The sequence below is a fragment of the Engystomops pustulosus genome, chromosome 2 (genome assembly GCF_040894005.1).
Source record: "Engystomops pustulosus chromosome 2, aEngPut4.maternal, whole genome shotgun sequence".
Classification (NCBI taxonomy): Eukaryota; Metazoa; Chordata; class Amphibia; order Anura; family Leptodactylidae; genus Engystomops; species Engystomops pustulosus.
Genome location: NC_092412.1, coordinates 58,987,142 through 59,007,323, shown reverse-complemented (window position 1 = coordinate 59,007,323; position 20,182 = coordinate 58,987,142). Strand labels below are relative to the sequence as shown.

The following is a 20,182-nucleotide window of genomic DNA, read 5'->3' as shown; positions in this document are numbered from 1 at the left end:
AAGATATTTCGCATCTTCGAGCAATTGACAATCTTGAGAGGAATATTCTGCTCACTAAGCAAGCAAGAAGCGGGATAGAAGTGGAGGATGAAGAAGAAAGCCAGGAGGACCGGATTGACATTAATACTGGGACCACCACAAGAGATCCCTGTAAAGGGTTAAAAGGATGAATCCCGGAGAGGTCCAAGGAGAATGCCCAAAGACAAACCTAATAGATAGAGCAGTAGGTTCACAATACTGATATTCCAGGGCCAGGTGTTCTTTACGGCATTAGTTACTAATTTTTCTAATTATCAATAACCTTGTTTCTCTCAGTTCATAAAGTAAGGGAGAACCTGCAGTGAATGACAAGAGCACCGAGAACAAGAAGCCGGATCATTGTGAGCTTATTGTCTGAAATTCTTCGGGAACAACCTGTCTAAGATGTCTCCTTATACACCATTCATGAAGTGGGAATATTTACAGGTGTGAGATATAAGCCCATTTTTTCTCAAGGGCAAGTAACTACTACAAATATGTTTAGTAACAGTAATGCTAAACAGAATAATAGATTGCTGTCTTTTTCAAAATATTTAGTCAATCAATTGTTTCTCAGATTTTACAGCAGGCAGAACATAATCACTATATTTATGGCTCAAACCTTGGTACATTCCCTATGAGAAACTCAAGCAAGGGATTTACAGTCAACCGAGGCAGGTCAGACAGCCCCCCCATTACCTACTTCGGCAACTTGTCCATTCCACTAAAAGATTGATACTTTATCACAAAATATTATTCAGAATTAATTTATAACTTTCGCGCAAGGACCTAAAAGGTTTGGAAAGGGTTACCCTCGTAAAGTTTCTCCGTAGCCACCAGGTGCTATGAGTCACAAGAGCACCCGGCAGCAGCAGCAAAGGAAGTCAAGAATCCTTTAAATGAAGATCTTAAGACTGCTAAGCTAACATGTCAATGATTGTGCACAGTCTGAGTCCAGGGTCTTTTGAACCTGGCTAAAGCTCAAATCAGACAACGTCAACTACATTAGGCTAATAGAAAATGCTCTTCTGGTAGTAATTATGTTACGACCAATAAAGTTGGTTTTGTGGTAATTTGATATTTCTTTCTTATTGCAAGTGTACATTGTTTATGCTTAAGTAAGAGATGTTGTGGGGCCTCATGGGAAACAACACCTAGTTGTCGCCTATCATCTTGGGTAGGGTCAGCAAGTTGGTAGAGAGAGCTGAATGTGTGTAACGTTAAGGTTCATCATTCTCCCTTAGTTTTTTTCCTTGGATGTACATCCCTTGTCAGCCTCATTACACAAGTGCTGAGCATAACATGCATATCAAACACCCACAATTTAACTCTAGTAGCCTTTATTCTCCTGTCTTCCCCTTTCTTTGTTAAATTCCACTTCTTCCTATCCCCCTTTATCTGACACCTCATTGAGCTGCAGTCTGTCTTGCTCTAACAAGATTAATTCAGTAGAAATTGCAAAGTGAATTAAGGGGTGAAGAGGGGTTGGATGGACAAAAAAAAGTTTACTATTTCTTTTAAAAGGCTCAATTGTTGGGTGAGATGTCCAATGAATAATTGCAAATACTATCAAGTAGTAATGAATCAGAGAGTGTAATGTTTAGTGGAGGTAATTTCTTTATTAGCGATCTGGCATGTAAAACAACACAGGTAGGTTGTGAGATGTTGCTGTTTCCTCAAGGTAGAAAGGAGCCATCAATTTAGATGTTCTGCAAGAGAAAACATACAAAATATAAGCTTTTCATTCGTATACCTTTTAGCTTCAATAATTTTATAGCTCAAAGCGACCCTGTCATCATGATTTCACATTTTCACTCAATGACAGGTTCCCATAGGCTTTGTAATACTTATTTTTAATCTGCCTATATAATTCACATTACTGCTTCCACTCACTTTTAAAAGTTAATTAATGTATTTGTGGCTAAGTAACCAGTTATCTTCACACTGCTCTCACAACTCTACTTCCTGCTCCCTCCTCCCCCTCCCCTCATGCAGAAGTGTGCCAAAAGAAATTTTATAGTCTAATTTCAAGCATTACCTCAAGGTGTTTTCACACTTAGTGGTGGCTGTGCAGCCAAGCCTTGGCCCAAAAGTGACGGTGATGCAAACAGCCCCAAGTTGTAATACTTGCAATTCAATTGACCTATGCCAACCTAGTGTTTTGTGGCCTAGAGTTTGAGGCCTGTTTTGGCTGAGTGGAGAAGGAGGGTGGGAAACTGAGGAAGCTGAAAGCTGAGCATCCTCAACTCACATTTGGGCAGGAATAGGACTTGCTCTATATTTAGCAGCTTGGCTTCACGGCTTAGTCACGGGGGTTATTTATTAAAACCCTTTAAAGTGTATAATGTTCTGGCTCGCCTCGTTGGCCTTCACTTTCCCGCTGGCCTAGCTCACCTTCATGCCCCTTGCCGTGAAGGGGAAAATAATGCAAGTGCTGGCAGATCACTAGCATTTGTGGATATTTCACAGTTTCTGCCATAGAAGCCCTCTTAAATAACCCCCATGGTGCAGTGAGAAACAGTATGGCCATCCAATCGTGACCAGGTATAATAAAACATCTATCCAAAGCAGGAAAATATAATAAAGTGTATAAATAGTATACAGTTGATATATGGGCAGGTCCTTAAGTAGAATCAATAAATTCATATAAATCCCTTTAGCTGTTGATACAGGAGATTATAGCTATTATATGGACAGATCCTGTATTATATTATTGGAATCATTCACTTACGCTGTTGATCCAGGAGGTGTAAGAGGAGACTTTGGTAAAGACGGAAGGTTTCTGGTAATAGTTGCATCCAAGAGAGGATCCAAAGCTGACAATACCATGGACCTCGTACACACCGTTGACAGCGCAGTTGAGGGGTCCACCAGAGTCACCCTAAGATATAGAATCATGTTTAAAATGACGGGAGTAAAATTTTGAGTAATGGTTGCACTCGCTATATTCTCTGTTTAGGGTAAACATTTCAGCAACATTTCAACTTACATTGCAGGAAGATTTGACTCCATCTCCACCAGCGCAGACCATGGTGGTCTTCACAGTGCTGCCCCACCAGGAGCTCAGAGAGCAGGTAGAGTGGGCAACAACGGGCAGAGTGGCTTGCTGCAGGATAGTGGCAAGAGATCCTCCAGCTGTGGGGGAAATAATAGTATTTAATGGTATAGAAAATTGCATTATGTTACTTTGTGTACGTGCCACTTTGCTTGTGACAATTATAAAACTAGGTCCCCAGCAGGGGATCTCAGCATCCCAGACCTTCCTGGATGTTCTGGAGATCAGAAGTGAGAATAACTGCAGGACCTAAAGTGATATCAGAAGTACCTGACTGATCATATGGTTCCTGCACCACTACATGGTCCCTAAACCCAGAGAACTCAGAAAGAAATGGCTGCTGGGACGGGGTATGACGAAGAACTGTGAATCGATGTAGCAGGGCTGAGTGTGCTCATGTGAGTGCATGTATGTTAGCAGACCTGAGTGAGTTAATGGATATAATAGAGCTATGTGTGAGTAAATAAATGAAGTGTTGCAGTGTGCAAGTGTATAGATGTAGCAGAGCTGTGTGTGAGTGGATAGATGTAGCAGAGATATGTGTGAGTGTATAGATGTAGCGAAGCTCTGTGTGAGTGTATAGATGTAGCGAAGCTGTGTGTGAGTGAATGGCTGTAGCAGAGCTGTGTGTGAGTGTCTAGATACAGCAGAGCTGTGTGTGAGTGAAAGGATGTAGCCGAGCTGTGTGTGTGTAAAGATGTAGTAGAGCTGTGGGTGAGTGTATAGATGTAGCAGAGCTGTCTGGGAGTAAATGGCTGTAGCTGAGCTGTGTGTGCTGTGCTTATGTGTGACCATTGGGGATTTTTTAATTGATATGAAACATATTTTTACTGTTTTGGATGACTCAGTCTGGGGTGTGTCTAATAGTCGGGAAATGTGGTATATATCACATGTATCAATTGCCGTCAGTTATTTAAGACTCCAATCTACACAGCTGATGGTAAATCTGATCCAAAGAATATGATTTTAGAATAAAAAAGTAACAGCACCTAATATATGCGAACAAACCAGAAGCGTTACTTTGCTTGCAAGTCCCAAAAAAAGTCCCCTAGTCTTAGAGATGATTTTACACAAAGAACTTACTGCTGGTTCTACCCCATCCAGTAACGACACAGTTGTAGTTGTGGGCCAGGGTAGATCCACTAGCGGGCAGGGTGGCGAGTTTCACAGAACTGTTCAGGGTAGCACTGGAGGCCAGCCACAGGATGGCGATATCATATCTGTATGGGAAAATGATACAATATACATCATGGAGAGTTTTATCATTGAAATATAATTCAGAAAACATAATATATACCTATAATTATGATATAATTATTATTTATAATATATATGTATACCGTAATATATATTTACAGTGCTAGAGGTAAGTGGCTTACATGAGATAGGCTTGTCATATGCGTTCATTGGCATAGGTAAGGGGATGAATTAAACATTAACTAAGATCTCTGCAGTAAATTTGGTCCCAGGAGGTTATCATAAAAACAATTTATTATATTAAAAATCACTAAATAATATTGTACATTAGAGGTAGTGATAGTATGTACTACTATAGCAGAGATATTTCTCTTTTGATTAGTTTGGAAATTTTAGACATTAAATTCTACTTAAAAAAGATTTACCCAGCAGCAACATTGTTGGTATTCCAGCTAGCGTGTTTTCTGATGGTAGAGACGGAAATGTACTGCTCGGTGCCATCATTAGCACTAAGACTGTGCTCTCCAAGGGCCACACGGAAGGAAACAACTCTGTTGGAGAAGACAGGATTGAAAGATAGATGCATTTTTCACAGCAACATGAAACCATTTACATTTTGGGTAATAGATGTATGACAAAAATTGTTTGTTAACTGTCTGTATAACATGACATTTGCACATATATATTCCATCATGTTTTACATAGAGCCATACTTTGTGGCTCATGTTTGGTGCTTAAAACTTTGCTTTAAGCAAATTAATTTGTCATATATCAAGAAGCCTGATTTATTTTGTATAAACATTATAGTCTGAATGGTGTCATCCGTATGGGCTTATTGATGGGCAGTTTATGATGTCCGACAGATTCAGTTCTCAACTCTTAGACCTTCTATGTATCAGAATCAAAAACAAGGGTCCCCCAAACCTGTCAACTGTAGTGTATGAAGCGATAGTCATCATGCATCAGTCATCTAACTCTATTCACTTCAGAAGACTTTTGAGGTTAAGAAAACTCTCTCTTAGCTGTGGATATAGCAAATTTTTCCAGAGGGATTACTGTTTTAAGAGTGATTTCACACATGATTTAAGATCTGGAGTGTTTTTTTGATTTTGGAGTGGAATGTTCATTATGTCATGATGTAAAAAAATATACTATGACATTACACTTGAAGGTATTCACACTATATGCCTTTTATTCCATTTATAAGCTATATAAATACATTTCTTCGATTGGTTGTATTTTAATGGAGATTACTTGCCCTTTAGCTACAGCCTCCTGTTGTCATTAGATGTGACTGCTGCCCCAAGGCAGAGGTGGCCCCGCATTGAGAGTGGGCAGTTATATATATTATATGACACAGTAATATAGAAAATGTGAAGATATTTAAAAATTCAGGATTACCTGTCCACACAGTGAGCAGCGGTCAGAACACGGTTAGCACGGATGAGGGAAGCTCCACAGGTGTGGTACCAGCTGCTGCCAGAGAGATACTGGAGGGATACCTGGAGGAAACCAATGATAGAAAATATTGTAAATGACATTATAAGTTAAATGAAACTTTTTAACTTGTTAAAAAGATTATTTAAGTAATGTAAGTTATGTAAATTAACTGCAGAGGCTATTGGGCATGCAGTAGCCTTAGCTCCCAGTGCCCGGCCAGGCTAGTACTCACCCCAGTAGCCTGTGAAATTATAGACGCTGGACAAAGATTATTGATATTAAAACTTGTAGTCCATGCTTATTTTTTTCCCATAATGAGACAAGTATATGAAAATCACTGGTTTGGTGAGTCCGGACAGGGCCGGCTCTATGGGTAAGAAAAGTGGGCAATTGCCCAGGGCAAGGGGAGAATCTCTTCTTTCAAATGAATCTTGAATTTTGTTTCTAGGTTCTATGAATCCAGAGATATTCAGGTTTAAAGTGAGAATATCAGGTGCCATTTTTATATAAAAAAAAATCACTCCCGATGGCAGTTTAACAGTTAATATCTCCATTTTCCTGACATTTTCATATAAAAGAGGAGACTCTCTTCTTTGTAGGAAAAAAGAAGTGAGGTTCTATGTGTCACAGAGCCAAAGATATATCCCCCATAAGTGCCGCCCCCCTTCCCCCACCAGATTCTTAGCCATCAGATTACAGGGAGAATTTACTGCACACAGGAGCTGCTGCACCTCACAGATAATGTAAATATTCACTTTATATGATACTACATTTTGAGAAGGGATAATATCAACTAATATTCATGTTTTTAACCCTTCTCTATGCAGAACTATCTAAGAACACACTTTCTCTCTTATTGCGAAAATTGATACGATTGCATAAATGTAAATACTGACCTGCCAGGGCCAGGCGTTCTTTGCGGCATTAGTTCCTCCTACCACACGTCCATTATCATTTTCAATGTCTTCAATATAGCGGATGTCATCAAGACATTGTCCTATGGGCAGAATAATAATGAGATTAAAAATGTAAAAAGAAAAACATTTTGTAGATTTCTTACTTAGATTTTTTACAAGGAAATGTTACATGACAGGTGTATGGATCAACAGTTATAATATACAAGATGTTGTATCTTGTAGAGAAATGAGCCATTCAATAATACATCACATTGATAATGTTAGTCTACAAGATGAAAGTAGATCACATTAGATTAATAGTGTAAAAAAATTTAAAGACTATTTGGGAACTTAGTTAATTAGGCTCTGTCTAATACATAGGGACACCAGACTGAGCTGGTAGAGATTATTTGAAACAATTTTAGAAGACAATCCAGTCTAGATAAGAAAACATGTGAACAATTGCTCATTGTGAGCAGATTATCCAAATATGCAAATAATAAGACATTTAAAAGGAACCTGTCATCAGAAATCGAACCTACTTAACCATTACCAGTATGTTGTGACTCAGACGAAGGTGCGTAACTACAGTGGTAGCAGCCATAGCAGCTGCTATGGGGCCCACAGCTTCAGGGACCCCATCATCTGACCTGACAAACTGAAAAGTGGAGGATGTGCACCATTATATACATATTATGCTGCACATTGTACATATATGTGATCTATATATGCTGTATGTGTATGTATACAATGTATGGTGGGGGGAGGCCTGCTATGGGGCCCTGCCTCTCCTAGTCACGCAACTTCTCAGATGAATACCTTCAAGATCATGTTTCTTTAGTGGCTCTGTGTAGTGGCATCATTCAGAAAATCAACTTTAAAGTGATATGGAAATTGGTTGTTTAAAGTCATGGAGGCGGAGAGCTCAGCCTTGAAGTCAAGTTCCACTCACCTCAGAAAGAAGGAGATCTGGTTAATAAAGTGAGGAAAGCTTGACTTCAGTGTTAAACTCTCCACCTCTTTGACTTTATACAACCAATTACATGTCACTTTAAAGTTGATTTTCTGGAAGATGCCACCAGAAAGAAAGGGAGAACTTACCGCAAATGACAAGAGCAGCGAGTACAAGAAGCCTGATCATTGTGAGCTGATTCCTTGAGAAACCTTCCGTACCAACCTGTCTGAGGTGTCTCCTTATATACCATTCATGAAGTGCTAACGTATAGTGGGAATATTTCCAGGTGCTAGAGGTATAACCAATGGGAGATGTAAGCCCAGTTTTTTCAAGGTCAAGTAACTTATCTATACTATGTGTAGTATCAGAAATAGTAATACTAAACAGAAAAAAGATTGGTGGGTTTTTCCAAAGCCATTTCCGTTTTCCATTTCCTTTTGACTAAAATACTTTGTCAATCATTTCTCAGTTGTTACAGTCGGTAGAACATAATCACTATATTTAGCAGACCTTTATCAAACCTTGATACAGCCCCTATGAGAAATGTAAAAGTAACATTACGGCATTTATTGCATGGTGCAGCATAAAAATAGAATCTTTTCTCAAACATGTCCTTTTACTCCCGGGTACAGCAATATCCAATTTGTGGCAATAATCTACTGTCAGGGCACACGGCAGGGCTCAGAAGGGAGGAGGCGGCATGCAGCATTATGTATAAGCTGTGAATTGTACATCAGGGTAAATCATAATAATAAAAAAAAAACAATTAAACATCCAGGGAGTTGTGATACTTTCCTTTATACATAGTCCGGGTTTATTGGGGCACGTGTCACACTGGTAAATGAATTCCCTTTGTATGCCTGTGTAGCACGTCCTGGACCTTTTTTTTATTCCTATACTTGCCAGAAGTTTGAGGAACTATTCCTGGAAAGTGCTGCCCTGATACAAGCCGTGTGGCCTCTCTTCCAAATGCACTAGCACTCCCCACTTCATGGTCTCCATAAAGCAAATGCTTGATAACCACCTCTTGAAACTCCAGGAAAGTTCCTTCAGACCAACACATCAATGTAACATGTATGCATTATACAGTGCTATCTGCATGATGTGCACAGCCAGCTTCTTGTACCACACCCTTGCAACACCCCTGCCAAAGAATAGGCAAGGTGGTAGTTGTGAATAGTGCCCTCTCCATATCAGGATCTATCTGGTGAGCGGATAATGCTAGGTAAATTGCAGCTGTAGATTCTGACTGGAACGGCAATAGTTAAATGGGTGTAAGTAATTATCCAATTATGTGGCTGTATTGTAAGCTTGAGTGTGATTGGAGAGATGCTACCACCTGACCAGGGGGAGTATAAAACCCCTGTGCAGTGGGAGCACATGATCTTTGTCTGTTGGTCTGTTGGTTCAGACTGCAGAGTCAGGGTGAACAGAGAGATAGAGTGTGCAGTACACCTTCAGTTCTGCCACTGATAACAATCCCAGGAACTGAGTCAGGGCACTCTATCCCATAGTTGCAGCTTTCACAATTTGGACACAGGTCCACCTCAACTATCCCAGCCTGCATCTACTATCAGACTCGTGCACCTTTCCCGCGGACCACTCTCCATGACCACTCCAGGAACCAGAATCTGATGTTAATCGTGTTTGGGCTGTTGCCTACTGTTTGAGGTTCAATAAGGGGACATCCCTCCAGTTCCCATACCAAGTACCTGAAAAACAGCGTGCCCTAGGCCACACTAGCCAGCCACTCCGGTATTCTGGGTCCCGGCTGTCTCCAGGCCCCAAGAAAATTCTAGGCCCCGGTGGGAGATGTTGCACCCTTGATTTCTACATGGTGCTATAGGGGACAAGCTTCTGGTCTGACCAGTCAACCCAGTGATAGTAGGAGTAGTGCATGGAAGAGTGGTTTCTGTAGGAGGTAGTAGTGCACGCTGTCTGTGGTGGAGGTAGTAGTGCGGAGGAGGTAGTAGTGCTCGTGTTTTTGGAGAAGGGAGTAGAGCATGGCATGTGTGGATGAGGTAGTAGAGCACACAATGTGTGGAGGCGGTAGTAGTGTGGAGGAGGTAGTAGTGCATGCCGTGTGTGGAGGATGTAGTAGTACACGCCGTGTGTGAAGGAGGTAGTAGTGCATGCCGTTTGTGGAGGAGGTAGTAGTACACGCCATGCGGGGAGGAGGTAGTAGTGCATGGTGTGTGTTGAGGAGGTATTAGTACTTGCCGTGTGTGGAGGAGAAAGTAATGCACATCATGTGTGGAGGAGGTAGTAGTACACGCCATGCGGGGAGGGTTAGTAGTGCATGCCGTGTGTTGAGGAGGTAGTAGTACATTCCGTGTGTGGAGGAGGTAGTAATGCACACCATGTGTGTTTGGAGGAGATAGTAGTGCACACATGTTTAGAGGAGGGAGTTGTGCACACCATGTTTGGAGGATATAGTTGTGCATGCCGTGTGTGAAGGAGGAAGTAGCGAACGCTGTATGTGACGTTCGAAGTAGTGTATGTCGCCTGTGGAGGAGGTAGTTGTGCACGCCTTGTTTGTGTACTTACCCTCCGATTTTCTGTTTTCCTTTTTTCAGGTCAGGGAAAATCATGACTTGTAAAACATATACAACATTGGAGGAGTACAGTTTTATTGCCTCCAATACGGAATCTGCTGATGGGGGCGAATGCCCATTTTATTTGTCATCCTCATCATCAAATAGTTACCCAGTGGAACCCCCAAGAAGGTGCCTTTGGACTAGTGCTGAGGAAGTGCCCAGGTTTTTTGCTGAAGAAGTGTTTGGGACTTCTGACCCCACATGGGTGACCCCCAGTAACTATGCCCCTCAGGTCCCTGATTTTATGGCCAGTCCTGGGACACACATAGACACGGCAGTGCTCAGACTAGTGGACTATTTTAAGATTTTATCTAGTGAGGACCTAATTAGTATGATAGTATCCCAGAAAATCCCTATGCTGCACAACATATTGCCTAATAATAATAATAACAACAAAACCCCACTTCTTTTTACAAACAACCCCACAGGTGGACCCCTGTCACTGCAGCAGAGATGGAAAAAATATTGAGGCATGGTACCTTTTATGGGACTGGTAAAAAAGCTCCAAATCAGGGACTATTTGAGAACAGACATTTTGTACCACATCCGATGTTCCACACGGTGATGAGTAGGATGAGCTTTGAAGTTTTTGCATTATGCCAACAATACACAATGCCCACCCTGAGATGACCACAGATATGATTGTTTATATAAGGTTAGGCCCATCATAGACCATTTGAGTGCCAAATATATGGAAGTATATACCCCAGAGAAGCACATATCTACTGACGAATCCCTGGTATATTTTAAAGGGAGACTTCATTCGACAGGTATAGCGTGAAGATGTATAAGCTGGGTGAGAGTGCATCAGGGTACATATACAAGGTTAGAGTGTATGAAGGAAAGGACTCCAGAATAGTGCCCGCAGAATGCCCCCCCCCCCCCCTGGAAAAGTAGTCTGGGGTTTGGTGCACCCACTACTGGACCAGGGCTACCTGACAATTTTTACACCAGCACTACCCTGTTAAAGTGCCTCGCTTCCAAAAATGCTGCGGCATGCGGCACTGTAAGACGAAATCAAAGAGGTCTCCTTAAATCGCTGCTAGGGGGAAAAGGGTAACACCTCTTTCCCAGTACGAGGTACCAGAACAGAAACTCCTAAATGTGATTGCATTTTGGACTACAATAAGTACATAGGAAGGGTTGACTTGTCGGACCAGGTGCTTCAGTCATATAACGCTATGCGGAAGTCGAAGGTGTAGTACAAGAAGCTGGTCATGCACATCATGCAGATGGTACTGTATAATGCTTATGTGTTACATTGTTCAGGCCAGAGGGGAACTTTCCTGGAATTTTAAGAGTTGGTAGTCAAGCATGTGAGACTAGGACAGGGGGAATGCCAGTATTTCTGGAGGCCACACATATTGTGCAAGGGCAGCACTTTTCAGGAGAAGTTCCCCAAACTGCCAGCAGGGGAAGGAATCTAAAAAGGTGCAGGATGTGCTACAAAAGGGGTTTAAGACAAACCGTTTCCCAGTGTTACACATGCCCTGAAAAACCTGAACCAAGTATGGAGGATTGTTTTAGGATTTATCCCAGCTCCCTGGATATGTAATTTTTTTATTTTCTGGATGATTTACCCTCATGTACTCTGCACAGCTGATATATCATGCCGCATCTTCCCTTCTGAGTCCTGCCATGTGCCCAATCTGCAGATTATAGCCACATATGTGGTATTGCTGAACCCACATCATGATTTTTGGGGTGTTTGCCTCCCGTGGCAAGAACTGCGCACAAGATGACATCATTTTTACTATGCACTATTCAGTACGCATTCTCCTTGGGGTCCACCTGTAGGGTTAAAATGCTCGATACACCCCTAGATTAACTCATGGAGGGGTGTAGATTCCAAATTAGCTCAGTTCTATAATGGCCCTAAGGGCAGCTAAAATAAAATATGTAAAACGTCTGTTTTCCAAATGCCAGTTCTTCTTTCTGAGCCCAGCCGTATGTTTGAAATAAAATGATCAGAAGTCTAAAACTGCTTTACATAGCTGGCCTATGCCAGTAACCATCACTATGTGTAATAAAAGTATATAATAAAGTATTTTGCGCCTTCCTTCATGTCTGTTAACCCCACTGCTGAGCTAATGTATCAATGACTGCACAGTCTGAGTCCAGGCTCTTTTGATCCTGGATAAAGCTCAAAATAGGCAACAACATAAGGCTAATAAAAATGGTTCTTCTGGTCCTGATTATGTTTTAGGGCAACAGTTGTTGCTGTTTACTAAAACCTATGCCTCAGGGTTATGTCTGGAAATGTGATCCACGTTATATATTGGTGCGTGCAGTATAATTGACATTATTTATCCACTTTTGTTTAGATTACAGTTGCCTAGCATGGACTCTATACATTATATTCCATTAAAAAAAGTTCCTCCTCTATTATCTATGTGTCTCACCGCCAGTTCCAATTGTAGTCCAGTATTGTCTGGCCCATAACTCTGTCCAGTACCTCGTTCATTAGGTAGGGTTATGGTTCTGAGGTACGAACAAGGGTCTCTGACAAGGACCTCAATGTCTGTTGTCTTCTCAAAATATACCATCACCAGAACCCTCCCAAGAATGGTGTGGCCAATGAGAGTCCTGTGGCTCCTCATAAAAGAATGAGTAATGTAACATTTGTGCTCAGCACATTTAACATTAACTTCTGTACTTAAAGCTGCAGACAGTTAAGCTAGTTGTGATGACAGATGCTTTCATCATCAAGTTTTCTGTGTTTCAACAATTGACATATGAATAAAGTTGATCTTGTTGTATTTTGATATCTTTTTCTTCTTGTAAGTGTGCATTATTTATGTTCAAGAAGGAGATCAAGTGGCGCTGGGTAGAAAACCACACCTAGTCGTCGTCTACCATCTTGCAAGTTGGTTGGAAGAGCTGGATGGGTGTAACGTTAAGGTTCATCATTCTCCCTTAATTTTTTTCCTTGGATGTACATCCCTTGTCAGCCTCATTACACAAGTACTGAGTATCACATGCATATCAAACACCCACAATTTAGCAGTAATAGCCTCTATTCCCCTGTATTCCCCTTTTCAGTTAAATCTAACTTCTTCCTACCGCCCCGTTATGAAATCTGGCACCTCTTTGAGCTGCAGTAGAAATTGCAAAGTGAATACCAATTAAGGGATGAAGAAGAGTCGGACAGACAAAAAAAGTAGTTTTTTCTCTAATAGGATTCATTACTATTTATCTTATCAGCCTCAAATGTTGGGTGAGATGTCCAATAATTCTATCATATACTATCAAGTAGTAATGAATCAGAGAGTGTAATGTTTAGTGGAGGTAATTTCTTTATTAGCGATCTGGCATGTAAAACAACACAGGTAGGTTGTGAGATGTTGCTGTTTCCTCAAGGTAGAAAAGTGCCATCCATTTAGATGTTCTGCAAGAGAAAATATACAAAATATAAGCTTTTCATTTGTATACGTTTTAGCTTCAGTGATTTTATAGCTCAAAGCGACCCTGTCATCATGATTTCACTTCTTCACTTAATGACAGGTTCCCAGGCTTTTTAATACTAACTTCCAATCTGCTTAATTAGTTCACATTACTGATTTCACTCACTTTTAAAGGTTTATAAAAATATTTGTGGCTCCCTGACAGCAAAGAGAATGGAGTCACAGAGTAACCAGTTATCTTCACACTGCTTTCTACTCTACATCCTGCTCCCTCCTCCCCTGCCCTCATGCAGAATGAGCTTACAGATATTTGTATAGTCTCCGGGACACGTTCTATGCAATTTTTCTATGATACTTAGGGATAGGCAGCTCTTGTTTTGTGAGATACAAGTGCATTGTATTTATAAATCTGATGCACTTATCTTGTATGTATTACCGTAGATCCTTGAGATATTATGTAAGGCTGCATTCTCATGAACATGTGCTTCATGGCCATAAACAAGGGAAAATATACAGCAAGCTCTATCTTTTCCCTGTGTACGTGTTTGGCTTCATACCTCTGCCGGGTCACCATAGCCATCTATGGGGACATATAGATATAGCTCCCCACACGGCGTGTGTGAAAGGGGCTTAAAGGAAACCTACCATTTCAAATGGTAGGTTTAAGCTGTAAACACCGAGCACCAGCTCAGGGTGAGCTGGTGCCGGTGCTTAGTTTTGTTAGTGTTAAAACCGCGGTATCGCGGTTTTAACACTTTTTAAACTTTATAGTTTAAAAAGTGCGCACGCAGCGCCGAAGCAGTTTATGCTATAAAGTTTAAAAAGTGTTAAAACCGCGATACCGCGGTTTTAACACTAACGAAACTAAGCACCGGCACCAGCTCACCCTGAGCTGGTGCTCGTTGTTTACAGCTTAAACCTACCATTTGAAATGGTAGGTTTCCTTTAATACCGACATCATAGTATATGGTTGATATATGGGGCAGGTGCTTAAGTACATTCAATTAAATCATATCAATCCCTTTAGCTGTTGATACAGGAGATTATAGCTATTATAAGGACAAATCCTGTATCATATTATTGGAATCATTCACTTACGCTGTTGATCCAGGAGATGTAAGAGGAGACTTTGGTAAAGACGGAAGGTTTCTGGTAATAGTTGCATCCAAGAGAGGATCCAAAGCTGACAATACCATGGACCTCGTACACACCGTTGACAGCGCAGTTGAGGGGTCCACCAGAGTCACCCTAAGATATAGAATCATGTTTAAAATGACGTGAGTAAAATTTTGAGTAATGGTTGCACTCGCTATATTCTCTGTTTAGGGTAAACATTTCAGCAACATTTCAACTTACATTGCAGGAAGATTTGACTCCATCTCCACCAGCGCAGACCATGGTGGTCTTCACAGTGCTGCCCCACCAGGAGCTCAGAGAGCAAGTAGAGTGGGCAACAATGGGCAGAGTGGCTTGCTGCAGGATAGTGGCAAGAGATCCTCCAGCTGTGTGGGAAATAATAGTATTGTTTTTGGTATAGAAAATTTCATTAGGTTACATTTGTGTACATGCCACTTTGCTTGTGAGAATTATTAAACTGGGTTATCAACAGGGAATCCAACAATTTTTGGACTGCCAGAATCTCTTGGCTGTTCTGGAGATCAGAAGTGAGAATAACTGCAGGACCTAAAGTTATATCAGAAGTATCTGACTGATCACATGGTTCCTGCACCACTATATGGTCCCTAAACCCTTTCTTGCTGCCAGGAGATGGGGCCAGAGAAGTCAGAAAATAAGTTTTTGCTGGGACTGGGTATGATGAAGAGCTGTGTGTGTGAGAGAGAAAGAGAGTGTATGGATGTAGCAGAGCTGAGTGTGTTCATGTGAGTGTATGTATGTAGGAAGACCTGAGTGATTGTATAGAGGAAGCAACGCTGTGTGTAAGTGTATAGATATAACTGAGCTGTGTGTGAGAGAATGGAAGTAGGAGTCCTGTGGATGAGTGAATGGATGTAGCAGTGCTGTGTGTGAGTGTAAAGATGTAGCAGAGTTGTATGGAATTGTATAGATGTAGCAGAGCTGTGTGGAATTGTATAGATGTAGCAGGGCTGTGTGAAAGTGTATAAATGTAGCAGGCTGAGTGTGCTGTACTTATGTGTGACTATTAAGGAATTTCTAATTTAATTACGGTAATATATTGTCAAATATATTTTCCTTTTTTGGATGACTAAATCAATTGCCATCAGTTATTTTAAACTCAAATCAACACAGCTGATGGTTAATCTGATCCAAAGAATATGATTTTAGAATAAAAAAGTAACAGCACCTAATATATGCGAACAAACCAGAAGCGTTAATTAGCTTGCAAGTCCCAAAAAAAGTCCCCTAGTCTTAGAGATGATTTTACACAAAGAACTTACTGCTGGTTCTACCCCATCCAGTAACGACACAGTTGTAGTTATGGGCCAGGGTAGATCCACTAGCGGGCAGGGTGGCGAGTTTCACAGAACTGTTCAGGGTAGCACTGGAGGCCAGCCACAGGATGGCGATATCATATCTGTATGGGAAAATGATACAATATACACCATGGAGAGTTTTGTCATAGAAATGTTAAACATCCTAAAATATATTAACAGTGCTAGAGGTAAGTGGCTTCCATGAGATAGGTTTGTGATATGAGTTCATTGGCATAGAAAAGGGGATGAATGAAAAATTGACTTAGATCTCTACAATAAATTTGGGCACATTTACTAAGGTTCTTGCGCAGGTTTTCTGTTGGACCTTGCCCATTTTTATATGCAAACTGCCTGCGCATGTATTTGTAAAGTGTCAGTGACAGCTGCACTATTCTTCACACGACACAAATTTTGTCGCTGGAAGGGGAGTTTTGGTGCTCAGTCGCGCCGTGTGACACATTTATCATGCAGAATCCGACAGAAATGTGTTGCATGCCCTATGTTAGAGATGCACCAAAAAAAAGTCTGTGCACTCTGTCGGGACAGTGCAGGGAGCACCAGATTCATGAAGAACCTTTGCCAGAAATCATGAATTTGCCGCACCCTGCATTATACACAGTTTGGAAATTTTAGACATTAAATTCTACATAAAAAAAAGATTTACCCAGCAGCCACATTGTTGGTGTTCCAGCTAGCGTGTTTTCTGATGGTAGAGACGGAAATATACTGCTCGGTGCCATCATTAGCACTAAGACTGTGCTCTCCAAGGGCCACACGGAAGGAAACAACTCTGTTAGATACAAAAATTAGATACAAACTTTTAGATACAAAAACTCATTTTTCAAAGCAACATGAAACCTTTTGCATTTTGGGTAATAGATGTATGGTCACAAAAATTGTTGGTTAACTGTCTATATAAGATAACATTTACATATATATTTTCCAGCGTGTTTAACATAGAGCCATACTTTATGGCCTGTATTTGCTGCTTAAACATTTGCTTTTAGCAAATTAATTTATCAAATATCAAGAAGCTAAACTTGCCTGATTTATTTTGTATGAACCTTATAGAATGAACTGTGTTATCTGTATGTGCTTATTGATGGGCAGTTTATGATGTCCGACAGATTCAGGTCTCAACTTAGACCTTCTATGTATCACAATCAAAATGAGGGGTCCCCCCAAACCAGCTGTAGTGGGTGAAGAGATAGTCATTATGCATAGGGAGTTAACTCTATTCACTTCAGTAGGAGTATTGTGGTCAAGAGTCAAGACTTCTATCTCATCTGTGGATATAGCAAAGTTTCCCAATGGAATTACTGTTTTAAGAGTGACTTCACACTTAGCAACTGATTAAAGATCTTGAGTACTTTTTTGATTTTGGAGTGGAATGTTAGAAATGTCATGACGTAAGAAATTATACTTGAAGGGGTATTCCCATCTCACCTATATGCCTTTTATTTCATTTATAAGCTATAGAAATACATTTCTTCGATTGTTTGTATTTAAATGATGCTAACTTGTCCTTTAGCTACAGCCTCCTGTTGTCTTAAGATATGGTTGCTGGCACAAGACAGATGGGGCCCCACAGGCACATTGAGAGTGGGCAGTGAGAAGATATTTAAAAATTCAGGATTACCTGTCCACACAGTGAGCAGCAGTCAGAACGCGGTTAGCACGGATGAGGGAAGCTCCACAGGTGTGGTACCAGCTGCTGCCAGAGAGATACTGGAGAGATACCTGGAGGAAACCAATGATAGAAAACATTGTAAATTACACTTTAACTTAAAGGAAACCTACCATTAGGCTACTGGGGCGTGGAGTAGCCTTAAATCCCAATGCCCAGTCAGGCTAGTACACGCTCCAGTAGCCTCTGCAGTTAATTTACATATTAATAAAATAAAGCTTTTAACAGGTTAGGTTAGGTTATTAAATACAGATTCATACCATGTTGGGCTTTCTCTATAGCAATCCCAACTTAATGCACATAAAGGAAGAATACGCTTTAATTATTTGCCCCTGTCTTTCCTTTTTACAGAAAAGCTCATCCTATTCTTACTCCACTGTTACAACACAAGCTCTCCAGTAGCTCAGTGCATACAAACTTATTTCTTATTGCTACAAATGAGAATCATGAACTAGAAGCAAGTGGATTAATGTTAGGTTATTAGGCAACTGACAGAAATAAAAGGGTGGACTATCTCTAGTCACAATACTTAATACATGTTACTAGTAAGCTTTTTCTATAAAATTTTTATCTTTTACTGCATAAATGTAAATACTGACCTGCCAGGGCCAGGCGTTCTTTGCGGCATTAGTTCCTCCTACCACACGTCCATTATCATTTTCAATGTCTTCAATATAGCGGATGTCATCAAGACATTGTCCTATGGGCAGAATAATAATGAGATTAAAAATGCAAAAATAAAAACATTTTGTAGATTTCTTACAAGGAAATGTTACATGACAGGTGTATGGATCAACAGTTATTATGTACAATATGTTAAATTATATATGTATGTTATATTTTGTACAGAAATTAGCCATTCAATAATACATTACATTGACAATATGAGTTTACAAGGTCAATGTAGATCAGATTAGATTACATTAATAGTGTAAAAAATTTAAAGACTATTTGGGAAATTATTAAGGTCACTTAAGCTCTGCCTAATACATAAGGACACCAGGTAGAGTGGGAGATTCTCTGAAAACAATCCAGTCTAGATAAGCAAACTTATTAGTCATTGTGAGCAGATTATCCAAATAAGCAAATAATGTTAGACAATTAATGGCCAAACACCAAAACAATCTATTAAAAAGAAAAAAAGATTTTGAAACATCTCCATCACTAGCCACAATATAAATAATCAGATTTTTTGGGGTGTAATTTTGGTATTGATACAGTATATAATATCATCATTAATATTTTCTCCCCTAATAATGAATAATCTTGTTCCTCTCAGTGCACAAAGAAAGGGAGAACGTACCGCAAATGACAAGAGCAGCGAGAACAAGAAGCCTGATCATTGTGAGCTGATTCCCTGGGAAACCTTCCGTACCAACCTGTCTGAGGTGTCTCCTTATATACCATTCATGAAGTGCTAACGTATAGTGTGAATATTTCCAGGTGCTAGAGGTATAACCAATGGGTGATGTAAGTGCAGATTTTTTCAAGGGCAAATAACTTATCTAAATATGTGTAGTATCAGAAATAGTAATACTAAACAGAAAAAAGATTGGTGGGTATTTCCAAAGTCAAGCAAAGCGTAGCCAATATATTTCCTTTTTCCATTTCCTTTTGACTACAATATTTTGTCAGTCAATCATTTCTCAATTTTTTTTACAGTGGGGAGAACATAATCACTATATTTATGGCTCAAACCATGATACAGCCTCTATGAGAAATGTAACTAAAAGTGAGATTATGGCATTCATAGTTAACTGAGGCAGATCAGACAGGCCCCTAGCTATCTACTTTCGCCCACACTTTTCCTTTCCACTAAAAACTAGATACTTAGGGGTACAAATTGTATATAATTCAGACAAATTATTATACATGGAGGGGATTGTAAGGGGTTGGCCATTTATACAAAACTTTACTAGGGTAAGTAATAGACCCTAATATGGTCACCTATATTATACTTAGTCTGGTAAAGATTTTCAGTAGCCACAGGGAGCTGCGAGAGACTTTACCCGGGTAAGTATAATATAGGTGCCCCTATTAGGGTCTATAACTTACCCTTCTAAAGTATTGCATAAGTGGCCAAACCCTTTAAGCCCTTGTAAAATATGTATTTATATTGGTGCTGTATAATTTGGCTGGATTGTGTATAATTTGTACTCCTAAGCAGGGCTGTGGAGTTGGAGACCATTTTGGGGGAGTCCTGATAAAATAAACTGACTCCGACTTCACAAATATGTATCAAATTGGCACAGTTTTATCAATACAGAATTTGCGGAATATTTTTTTGCAAGAATTTGGCAAAATTACTAAATTTCCTTTAGCTGTAAGTTCTATTCCTAATATAAAGATTTAGGTCGGGGGAGAACAATCTTTAAGAGTTCACTAGAGATGAGCGAGTATACTCGTCTGAGCTTGATGCTCGTTTGAGTATAAAGGTACTCGAAACGGCTCGTTGCTCGGACGAGTATTTCCCCTGCTCG

At 40.2% G+C, this 20,182-nt stretch overlaps 2 protein-coding genes across 3 annotated transcripts; both read right to left on the bottom strand.

Moving 5' to 3' along the window:
- Positions 1-2,737: 2,737 nt before the first annotated feature.
- LOC140117750 (chymotrypsin-like elastase family member 1) lies at positions 2,738-7,784 on the bottom strand. Its single transcript, XM_072134771.1, has 7 exons — positions 7,708-7,784; positions 6,607-6,707; positions 5,672-5,772; positions 4,696-4,821; positions 4,157-4,293; positions 3,008-3,153; positions 2,738-2,899 (listed from the first exon to the last, which is right to left on the bottom strand). Exons 1-7 carry the CDS (start codon positions 7,745-7,747, stop codon positions 2,738-2,740), a joined length of 813 nt encoding a protein of 270 aa, XP_071990872.1. The 5' UTR covers positions 7,748-7,784.
- Positions 7,785-13,438: 5,654 nt separating this feature from the next.
- On the bottom strand, positions 13,439-19,067 carry LOC140117751 (chymotrypsin-like elastase family member 1). 2 transcript variants are annotated; one of them, XM_072134774.1, is made up of 8 exons: positions 19,006-19,067; positions 18,302-18,402; positions 17,655-17,755; positions 16,680-16,805; positions 15,980-16,116; positions 14,919-15,064; positions 14,661-14,810; positions 13,439-13,546 (listed from the first exon to the last, which is right to left on the bottom strand). In XM_072134774.1, exons 1-8 carry the CDS (start codon positions 19,043-19,045, stop codon positions 13,538-13,540), a joined length of 810 nt encoding a protein of 269 aa, XP_071990875.1. In that variant the 5' UTR covers positions 19,046-19,067; the 3' UTR covers positions 13,439-13,537. The 2 variants fall into 2 exon arrangements, with proteins under 2 accessions (XP_071990875.1, XP_071990874.1); XM_072134773.1 differs by lacking the exon at positions 13,439-13,546 and having other exon boundaries at positions 14,649-14,810.
- Positions 19,068-20,182: the final 1,115 nt, after the last annotated feature.